Below are 11,646 nucleotides of genomic sequence, written 5' to 3'. Positions count from 1 at the left end.
TATATTAATAGTGAAGAAAACTGGTCCCAAAATTGACCCCTGTGGTACACCTTTAAGTACATCAAGAAATTCAGATGAAACCCCATCAATCATGATGGCCTGAGTTCTGTCACTAAGATAATCATTAAACCATGAACAGGAGTCAGACCTCAGGCCTATCAAGGACAACCTGGTCAATAAAATAGCATGATCAACAGTATAAAAAGCTTTTTGACAAGTCCACAAACAAAGCAGCACATTTCCTTTGAGTGTCTAAGATTATTAACAACTAAAGTGGTAGCTGTAATAGTGCTGTGCCCAGGCCAGATTCCTGATTGGTTTACATTCAAAATGAATTTCTCAGATACATCAACTAAGGATTCAAGAATCTTAGCTAGACAAGGAAGCCGTGAAATGGGGCGATAATGATTAACATCACTACTATTCCCAACCTTACGGAGCCGCCCTGTCTTGTCTTCTTCTTCTCTGGCTAGGTATTAAAGCTTAAACACGGCCTGAAATTCCACTCCTATTGCTTTCTAATCAAGCTGCCCTATAAATACTGTAGGAAAACAAAATCTTTAAGAATGGGTCGAGACTGAGTATAGAATATGAAGTGTATTCCCCCAGTAAAACTGCTGAGTCAAACTTCATTAGCTATGGTGCATTCAAAAACACTCTCAACAGTCTGTAGGCTTTTGGTATATCAAATAACATTATCTTTGTTTCCTATCAGCCTAATGGCGGCAGGTAGTCTAGTGGTCAAGGGTGTTAGGCCAGTAAATGAAAGGTAGCTGGTTTGAATCCCTGAGCTGATGAGGTGACAAAATCTGTCGATGTGCCCTCGGAGCAAGGCACTTAACCCTAATTGCTCCTGTAAGTCGCTCTGGATAAGGAGTGTCTGCTAAATGACTTAACTGTACATGTATTCTGTTCTGTGTTTTTCATTGGTTATGGAGGTGAGTATGTGTGATCGGAGAGAGGGAGAGCACAATAGAGAGGGTGGGGGGGAGGGTTGAGCAAGCAAATGAGAGGTAGAGTTGGAGAGAGTGAGAGCAAGCGGAGTCACAGTGCTGAGTGAGAGGAGAGAGTGGAGCTAAGGCAAAGCATGAGAATCACTCCCCCACTATCCGGTGTGCGATATGATTCCATTCCAGGAGAGGGGCTTGTTCATGCCTGGTTTTAAATCTCCTATTGCCTTTGCTTTCTCTTTTCTGATACATTGGACTCTTCATCCTACATTGTCTTCAGCTGTAATGCATGGTAAGTAGCTATGATCTTAATTTCTCCAGATACATCGCTAGACATTTAAAAGCCTTAATAGTAATGGAACAGACACATAACTTCAAGAGTCATTCAGATATATGTTATTCAGATGCACATAACATTCTCTACAATCCATCTTTTTTTTTAAATTATCATTCTTACCTGAATTTAAGTGCTAGTCTAAAGATACTTTAGTTGAAATTATGCCTTTTCCTTAGGGATATTTCATATTTAATTTTAATTTGACTGAGTGGCCATGTTGTTGTAAGCAACAACATGAGGAGCACATTAACATTAGGAGCACAGTAACATGAGGAGCACAGTAACATGAGGAGCACATTAACATGAGGAGCACATTAACATGAGGAGCACAGTAACATGAGGAGCACAGTAACATGAGGAGCACATTAACATGAGGAGCACATTAACATGAGGAGCACATTAACATGAGGAGCACAGTAGCATGAGGAGCACAGTAACATGAGGAGCACAGTAGCATGAGGAGCACAGTAGCATGAGGAGCACATTAACATGAGGAGCACATTAACATGAGGAGCACATCAACATGAGGAGCACATCAACATGAGGAGCACATCAACATGAGGAGCACATCAACATGAGGAGCACAGTAACAGGAGGAGCACAGTAACATGAGGAGCACATTAAAGTAACACTTTACATAGAAGGCTAAGTGAACACAGCGTGAAAGCCTCATTTAACTTGTAGACTAACCATTAGTACTCGACTGATATGTGAGATTGCTCTGTTTTTGTTTACTGTAGTAGCTGTTTTGGATCTAATTCCTGTCCACTGCAGCAGGAATGCTGTCTTATAGTGTCTTATTGATTTTTGATTGGGGGAACATTGTGCACAGTTATGCTTCTGGGTTGGGTCACCTGTCTGTTGGTTAGAAATGGGTCTGTTGGTTAGGGACGGGGCTGTTGGACAGAGGGACGGGTCTGTTGATTAGAGGGACGGGTCTGTTGGTTAGAGGGACGGGTCTGTTGGTTAGAGACAGGTCTGTTGGTTAGAGGGACGGGTCGGTTGGTTAGAGGGACGGGTCGGTTGGTTAGAGGGACGGGTCTGTTGGTTAGAGACAGGTCTGTTGGTTAGATACAGGTCTGTTGGTTAGAGGGACGGGTCTGTTGGTTAGAGACAGGTCTGTTGGTTAGGGGATGGGTCTGTTGGTTAGAGACAGGTCTGTTGGTTAGAGACAGGTCTGTTGGTTAGAGACAGGTCTGTTGGTTAGAGGGACGGGTCTGTTGGTTAGAGACGGGTCTGTTGGTTAGAGACAGGTCTGTTGGTTAGAGGGACGGGTCTGTTGGTTAGAGACAGGTCTGTTGGTTAGAGACAGGTCTGTTGGTTAGAGACGGGTCTGTTGGTTAGAGACGGGTCTGTTGGTTAGAGACGGGTCTGTTGGTTAGAGACACGGGTCTGTTGGTTAGAGACACGGGTCTGTTGGTTAGAGACAGGTCTGTTGGTTAGAGGGACGGGTCTGTTGGTTAGAGACAGGTCTGTTGGTTAGATGGACGGGTCTGTTGGTTAGAGACGGGTCTGTTGGTTAGAGGGACGGGTCTGTTGGTTAGGGACAGGTCTGTTGGTTAGAGGGACGGGTCTGTTGGTTAGAGGGGCGGGTCTGTTGGTTAGAGACGGGTCTGTTGGTTAGAGGGACGGGTCTGTTGGTTAGTGGGACGGGTCTGTTGGTTAGAGGGACGGGTCTGTTGGTTAGAGACGGGTCTGTTGGTTAGAGACGGGTCTGTTGGTTAGAGACAGGTCTGATGGTTAGAGACAGGTCTGTTGGTTAGAGGGATGGGTCTGTTGGTTAGAGACAGGTCTGTTGGTTAGGGACGGGTCTGTTGGTTAGAGACGGGTCTGTTGGTTAGAGGGACGGGTCTGTTGGTTAGAGACAGGTCTGTTGGTTAGAGACAGGTCTGTTGGTTAGAGGGACGGGTCAGTTGGTTAGAGGGACGGGTCTGTTGGTTAGAGACGGGTCTGTTGGTTAGATACAGGTCTGTTGGTTAGAGGGACGGGTCTGTTGGTTAGAGACAGGTCTGTTGGTTAGAGACAGGTCTGTTGGTTAGAGGGACGGGTCAGTTGGTTAGAGGGACGGGTCTGTTGGTTAGAGACAGGTCTGTTGGTTAGAGGGACGGGTCTGTTGGTTAGAGACGGGTCTGTTGGTTAGAGGGACGGGTCTGTTGGTTAGAGGGACGGGTCTGTTGGTTAGAGGGACGGGTCTGTTGGTTAGAGGGACGGGTCTGTTGGTTAGAGACGGGTCTGTTGGTTAGAGGGACGGGTCTGTTGGTTAGAGGGACGGGTCTGTTGGTTAGAGACGGGTCTGTTGGTTAGAGGGACGGGTCTGTTGGTTAGAGGGACAGGTCTGTTGGTTAGAGTGACGGGTCTGTTGGTTAGAGACAGGTCTGTTGGTTAGAGGGACGGGTCTGTTGGTTAGAGGGACGGGTCTGTTGGTTAGGGACAGGTCTGTTGGTTAGAGTGACGGGTCTGCTGGTTAGAGACGGGTCTGTTGGTTAGAGACGGGTCTGGGTACACTCCAACTCCCTCACAAGGCAGACTAGATGTTTCATGGATACACCCTAACACCTCTCTTGTTTAGAAGAGTGACATTTAAACTCAAAACAAAATATAGTAATTGAATCTTGGGATTTAATGGTAACCTTTTTTATATTGAAATTCAATTCAGCATTATTTATTTTATGACACATTGAAAGCATAATCCCTTTGTGGATTGATACTGAAGAGGTACAGTTGTGTGGTTGATGCATAATGAGTTTAAAGATCAAAGGGGCACAGTGCTTATTTGGGTTGAGGCTCTGTACAGATTGACAATTATTGCAAAATGGACATTTAAGTGTAAGGATTATATTTATATTGGTACAACTGTTTGGTCTGGGTTTTAAATACCATTCAGATGTGGTCAACTTCAAACTTTCCTTTGTTTTTTGAAGCTCAGACTTTTACCCAAGCTGTGACACAAATAGATGTAGCATACCATGTCTTTACAGCCTGCGCTGCTCAATATCTAAGTTGTGTGTGTTGTGTGTCTTGACAGGTATAAAAAAGGGACGGCCATACAAGGGATAGAAACGCCTAAGACTCTAACTTTTCCATTCAGAAGGCCTCTCAGACATCGGAGAAATCGAGTACACTTGAGGTTTGGTTGTGCATTTGAGAGAGCGAGATAGAGAAACTAAGGGACAAAGAGAGCCATCCCATAATCAAAGTTGGAGAGCAACACTGCAAGGGAGAGAAAAAAAAGCAAGAGAAAAATGTGTCTATCTTGCATCTTCGGGGAACATCATCACAATTTAATACGAATTTGAAAACCACAGCACTGCAACCAATCTGTCTTCTGAGAGAGGCGAGGCAGCAAGCAAAGGCCGGAGACTTCAACCACTAGTTCTCTGGAAGTCTGTTTAAACACGACTGAAAAGCTATATACAGTATTGTTCTACAATATCACTGTGCTATTACTTAGATGAGAGGTCAATAGTCTGATGTTTTATGAATCAGAGTAAGTTTTCCTGAACTGTTCCAATGGCCTGACCTTTGTTTCAGTCCACAACTGCCGTGACCCTTTTCTTTGACAATGAAAACACTGTCATCTCTCTCCCGGCATCACTTCTCCCTCTCCTGTTGAAACTGATGCACAAACAAATTGACAGACTGGGAATGGAGGCAAGCCAATCTGGTTGTTGAGGTCTTCAGTTCAGACGGATGATTAGATTGGATATACCTATCCTTTTCCTTCTGATCAGAGAAGACCCAGAAATAACCATCAAGTACCTAGAGACTCTCTGTACCATTACTCAATATCCCGTTTACTCCTGAAACATAAGCTACTAAACAACATGGCTGCTGGAGTTGCAACATGGATGCCCTTTGCTCGGGCAGCGGCCGTGGGCTGGCTACCACTGGCCCAACAGACCATGCCCAGGCCTCCTGTGGACAAAACAAGTCGCAGTGATGAGATCCTGTTTGTTAATGTGAGTGGACTACGCTTCCAGACATGGAAGAACACATTGGACCGTTACCCGGATACCCTTCTAGGCAGCTCAGAAAAGGAGTTTTTCTACAATGAGGAAACTCAGGAATATTTCTTTGACAGGGATCCAGAGATGTTTCGCCATATTCTCAACTTTTTTAGAACAGGCAAGCTACACTATCCCCGACATGAATGCATTCAGGCCTTTGAGGAGGAGCTGGCTTTCTATGGCATAATACCTGAGATCATAGGTGACTGCTGTATGGAAGAGTACCGGGATCGTAAGAAGGAGAACCAGGAGCGTTTGGCTGAGGACACCGAGGCAGAGAATGCCGGAGACGCTCCCCTGCCCCCAGACGCCACGTTACGTGATAAGCTATGGAGGGCCTTCGAGAACCCTCACACCTCCACCGTGGCCCTGGTGTTCTACTACGTCACCGGCTTCTTCATCGCCGTGTCTGTTATCGCCAACGTTGTGGAAACGGTTCCCTGCCGACCACTCAAAGGGAGTATAAAGGACCTGCCGTGTGGTGAGAAGTTTTCTGTGGCCTTCTCTTGTTTGGACACGGCCTGTGTGCTTATTTTCTCCTGCGAGTACCTCATGAGGCTGTATGCTGCCCCCAGCCGCTGTGATTTTGCACGTTCGGTGATGAGCGTGATTGACGTGGTGGCCATCTTGCCCTTCTACATCGGCCTTGTCATGCCCGAGAACGAAGAAGTCAGCGGGGCTTTTGTCACCCTGCGAGTCTTCCGGGTGTTCCGAATCTTCAAGTTCTCCCGCCACTCTCAGGGCCTGCGCATCCTAGGCTGCACTCTGCAGGCCTGCGCCTCGGAGCTGGGCTTCCTCCTCTTCTCCCTCACCATGGCGGTCATCATCTTCGCCACCGTCATGTTCTATGCTGAGAAAGGCACCAAGGGAACCACGTTTTCCAGCATCCCCGCCTCCTTCTGGTACACCATTGTCACCATGACAACACTAGGGTAAGTGTTTGGATGTTGTTATACTACTTAACCTTTATATACTGCAAGAGCATCATCACCAGTTCCATATCGACTTCTACCACCCACATACTGTTGCATAGGCCTCCGAATATTTTACTTTGCTGCTCTGAATATGAAATGGGTGGGAGTATTCCCAGTAGAATCAATCGAGAAATGTCTTGGACTGTGAATTAGTAATTTTATAGCGCCAATCCTTTGTTGTCACCTCAGTGCTACGCTGCTCTCAGGTGTCACACTCTCAAACACTCTCCCTGCAGGTGTGTTATGAATGGGGGCGTAATGGGTTGTGTGCTGTGAATGGGAAATTAATGGGGTTCAGAAGAATTGACAGCCCACTCCAGACACTTGATGTAAACGACCAGGGTTTAACAATAATGATTATAGTTTGCATTTGAGATTGAGTAGTAAAAAAATTCTGTAGCATGTTTTATTTGACATAAGGTTTATCATTATGTAATAATAGTACTCTGGGCTGTAGATAAGATACTGAATGTTGTATTACAGTTCCCCAATGTGGGGAACCTGTCACATCATTTCATTTAATTGCAAACATGTAACCATTGCTAATGAATGCGGATTTTAACATATTAAAATACTACAAAAAAATATTTTTGTAAATAAGAGCAGCGTTTGGCAGATGAGTATCATGCTGTGGTGGAAGGGAATGAAATATGCAGAGTGAGTGCAGGAAAATAGATATTTAAGTGGCCTCAGATGAGCTGCACACTGTTTCAAACGGTCCTTCATCAGACTACCACTGCAGCAGAGAGTACATGTTGTTTTGGTGATTGAGGGCTCATCTGTTGGATTATTTCAAGTGTGGCTGGGCCACAGCAACGACAGTACCCCAGTGAGCCATGGTCCTCGCCCTGTCTTCACCCAGGCCTCTTCAATACGCCCCATTTTCAACCTTTCACCCGGCTTGTTTTTATGGCAATCCCCCCAAGCCATTAAACTCAAATCAGTATGTGTCCAAGCACTAAATGGGCTCAATTAACGCAGCACATAAGCTTTTACTGCTGTCTCCATTTTGCCTGACAAACTTCATCCTCCATTATGATTTCAGCTTCGAACCAATTTGACTCTGAGACTATCAATGTGTTAATATGTAGAGAGATTTAATGTACCGCGACGCCATAAAACTTCATGCAATCTCCTTGATTTCCTCTGTAGAATTACAAAGTCATCCAGTTGTAAAATATCTGTGTTTGCAAATTTCCTGGAATGGATTAGAAACTGAATGTGTGGTTTTGGCCTTTTTAATGTAAAGAAAAAGTTTTAAAAAAGTCATTTAACTAGGCAAGTCAGTTAAGAACAAATTCTTGTTTACAATGACGGTCTACCCCGGCCAAACACAGACGACACTGGGCCAATTGTGCGCCTCTGTATGGGACTCCCAATCACGGCCAGATGTGATACAGCCTGGATTCAAACCAGGGACTATAGTGAAACCTCTTACATTGAGATGCAGATCATTAGACCGCTATGCCACTCTGGAGCCCATGTAGTGCCTGTAGTGTGGTAACATATATCTGTGTCCATCTTACCACATGTCGAATGACATTATCTAGCGCCGGCTTACGACTGTAGCTTCACCCTTAGCTAATGATCTAGCAAGAGATGCTTGATGAGCCTCTACTGAAGTGTAGCAACCATGCTATCAACGGAGAAATGGGCTCTGTCAGACGGACTGCTCCAGGTTTCTGGCTATCACCACTACAACAGCATCTTTCCATTTGATTGATGGAGGTTGGAGGCTGTTTCAGTGTCAGAGCCAAAGAGATCAGAGAAGGGAGAGCTAGCTTGGCCTATTGTGTTCCTCACGCCAGTGGAGGCTGGTGGGAGGAGCTATAGGAGGACAGGCTCATTGTAATGGCTGGAATGGAGTAAATGGAACAGTCACACGTGGTTTGTCCTGCCTGGTGACATCACCATTAATAAGAAAGAGAGTTCCTAACGTCTCTGCCATAAAGAGCTAGTTTTCAGTTTCCCCTCCCCACTCTGACCGCTCCCAGACGGTCCTCGCTAAATTCTTGCGTGAGAAATTGCTCTCTGCTAAGAAAGCTATTTTAAACATTTAAAAAAACTATTTTAATTTAAAACAATCACAGTATGGTACTTATTTGTTGCCCAGAAATAATTTGATATATGAGACAAAAACGGCTTCCGTGGACCTTCTAACCACCATTTCAGATCAAAAGCTTTTCCTACTCTTTCAAAAGCAAATGACCATGACAGAGGGAAGGAACATGGGGATGGAGATTACTATACTGTGGTTATTCTATGTTATACAGTAAGCTGTTTATTATTGTGCAGTCATACAACAGACAGAGGAGGTAAAGATACATTCTGGTATTATACTATAGTCTGAGTACCCAACATCCGGATGTTCCGGTTTTCAGGGGGATGGAAAGAGAGCCTGTGACGTCACGTGACTTCAGCTTTGGACGTTAAAAGGGTTACTCTCCATCTTAACTCCTCCTCCACATTTAGTGGATTGGTTGAGCAGTGCAGAAGAGAGCCATTCCATCTTAACTCCTCCTCCACATTTAGCGGATTGGTTGAGCAGTGCAGAAGAGAGCCATTCCATCTTAACTCCTCCTCCACATTTAGTGGATTGGTTGAGCAGTGCAGAAGAGAGCCATTCCATCTTAACTCCTCCTCCACATTTAGCGGATTGGTTGAGCAGTGCAGAAGAGAACCATTCCATCTTAACTCCTCCTCCACATTTAGTGGATTGGTTGAGCAGTGCAGAAGAGAGCCATTCCATCTTAACTCCTCCTCCACATTTAGCGGATTGGTTGAGCAGTGCAGAAGAGAGCCATTCCATCTTAACTCCTCCTCCACATTTAGTGGATTGGTTGAGCAGTGCAGAAGAGAGCCATTCCATCTTAACTCCTCCTCCACATTTAGCGGATTGGTTGAGCAGTGCAGAAGAGAGCCATTCCATCTTAACTCCTCCTCCACATTTAGTGGATTGGTTGAGCAGTGCAGAAGAGAGCCATTCCATCTTAACTCCTCCTCCACATTTAGCGGATTGGTTGAGCAGTGCAGAAGAGAGCCATTCCATCTTAACTCCTCCTCCACATTTAGTGGATTGGTTGAGCAGTGCAGAAGAGAGCCATTCCATCTTAACTCCTCCTCCACATTTAGCGGATTGGTTGAGCAGTGCAGAAGAGAACCATTCCATCTTAACTCCTCCTCCACATTTAGTGGATTGGTTGAGCAGTGCAGAAGAGAGCCATTCCATCTTAACTCCTCCTCCACATTTAGCGGATTGGTTGAGCAGTGCAGAAGAGAACCATTCCATCTTAACTCCTCCTCCACATTTAGTGGATTGGTTGAGCAGTGCAGAAGAGAGCCATTCCATCTTAACTCCTCCTCCACATTTAGTGGATTGGTTGAGCAGTGCAGAAGAGAACCATTCCATCTTAACTCCTCCTCCACATTTAGTGGATTGGTTGAGCAGTGCAGAAGAGAACCATTCCATCTTAACTCCTCCTCCACATTTAGTGGATTGGTTGAGCAGTGCAGAAGAGAACCTCACCCAACAGTTTTTTTCTTCTCGTCAAGATCAGTATGTAGGGAATCTAGGTCCAGGTGTTTCTTTTACGCCCGCTACGTTAGGTCAGCACCTAATTTATCCTCTCAGGTTGGAGCATGTCCGGGTTATATATATGACACCATCCTCCCAAAATGGAAACATGCATAATTGTCCAAAACCCCTTATTCATGCCGTTTCCTCTTGGAATGCTATCATAATTCATCTGAAGAGGAAAAAGGATTTGAAAACTGTAAATCTCACATTCTCATGATAACTGTTACACTATTACAGAACTTGTGTTTTCCTTTGATATGTTTTCATTTTCAATAATGATCTTAGATCTTTGACATTGTCAGAACAGACTGCTTTGAAGTAGCTTGATGTCCTTGAAACTGACCTTATTTTGTCTAGATATAGGCGGCAGGTAGGTAGCCTAGTGGTTAAGAGAGTTGGGTCAATAACCAAAAGCTTGCTGGTTTGACTCCCCTGAGCCGACTAGATGAAAAATCTGACTATGTGCCCCTTTGAGCAAGGCACTTAACCCTAATTTCTCCTGTAAGTTGCTCTAAGATTGTCATCTCTATGACTAAATGTAAACGTCTAAACATGTACATACAGTATTGGGTTGTAGTAGAATGTGCATACCAAAGAGGAATCAAAACATATTGTCAGCCTGCCAAGGTTGGACTTTTTGAGAGTGGATCCGGGCAGAATTACAGACAGATGGAACCATTCCCTAATAGTGTAAAGAACTGCTACTGCTCAGAATAGAGCGGTATACAAACTCTGGGTAATGTATTCTCTCTCTGTTCAGGCTAGACTCTGGGTAATGTATTCTCTCTCTGTTCAGGCTAGACTCTGGGTAATGTATTCTCTCTCTGTTCAGGCTAGACTCTGGGTAATGTATTCTCTCTCTGTTCAGGCTAGACTCTGGGTAATGTATTCTCTCTCTGTTCAGGCTAGACTCTGGGTAATGTATTCTCTATCTGTCCAGGCTAGACTCTGGGTAATGTATTCTCTCTCTGTTCAGGCTAGACTCTGGGTAATGTATTCTCTCGCTGTTCAGGCTAGACTCTGGGTAATGTATTCTCTCTCTGTTCAGGCTAGACTCTGGGTAATGTATTCTCTCTCTGTTCAGGCTAGACTCTGGGTAATGTATTCTCTATCTGTTCAGGCTAGACTCTGGGTAATGTATTCTCTATCTGTTCAGGCTAGACTCTGGGTAATGTATTCTCTATCTGTTCAGGCTAGACTCTGGGTAATGTATTCTCTATCTGTTCAGGCTAGCCTCTGGGTAATGCATTCTCTATCTGTTCAGGCTAGACTCTGGGTAATGTATCCTCGATCTGTTCAGGCTAGACTCTGGGTAATGTATCCTCGATCTGTTCAGGCTAAACTCTGGGTAATGTATTCTCTATCTGTCCAGGCTAGACTCTGGGTAATGTATTCTCTATCTGTTCAGGCTAGACTCTGGGTAATGTATTCTCTCTCTGTTCAGGCTAAACTCTGGGTAATGTATTCTCTATCTGTTCAGGCTAGACTCTGGGTAATGTATTCTCTATCTGTTCAGGCTAAACTCTGGGTAATGTATTCTCTATCTGTTCAGGCTAAACTCTGGGTAATGTATTCTCTATCTGTTCAGGCTAGAAGCTAGGTAATATGCTCACTGATGATAGCTCATTAAACATAATGCTTTAGTCTTCCTTTGCAGAAGGATTGCATGTAATATATCTATGCTGATCAAAGCAAAGGGGACAGACTTATGGAGGCTCCAATAAGTGCATTTTTCTATTTGTAATTACTTGACCATGTCTCTAAGGCAACTGACTTGATTCCTCATTAATAGGACTTCATA

At 44.6% G+C, this 11,646-nt stretch overlaps 1 protein-coding gene across 1 annotated transcript in view; it reads left to right on the top strand.

Annotated features, from left to right (window-relative positions):
- The first annotated feature begins 4,940 nt into the window (after nt 1-4,940).
- kcnd1 (potassium voltage-gated channel, Shal-related subfamily, member 1) overlaps nt 4,941-11,646 on the top strand; it is an 82,938-nt gene continuing 76,232 nt past the window's right edge. The window contains exon 1 of the mRNA XM_064956410.1: nt 4,941-6,226. Within this exon, the coding sequence (XP_064812482.1) occupies nt 5,112-6,226 (1,115 nt within the window). The 5' untranslated portion in view covers nt 4,941-5,111. The remainder of the gene's footprint in view (nt 6,227-11,646) is intronic.

Source organism: Oncorhynchus masou, chromosome 33, assembly GCF_036934945.1.
Source record: "Oncorhynchus masou masou isolate Uvic2021 chromosome 33, UVic_Omas_1.1, whole genome shotgun sequence".
Classification (NCBI taxonomy): Eukaryota; Metazoa; Chordata; class Actinopteri; order Salmoniformes; family Salmonidae; genus Oncorhynchus; species Oncorhynchus masou.
The sequence above is the reverse complement of the archived record's forward strand: the minus strand, read 5'-3'. Positions and strand labels throughout refer to the sequence as shown.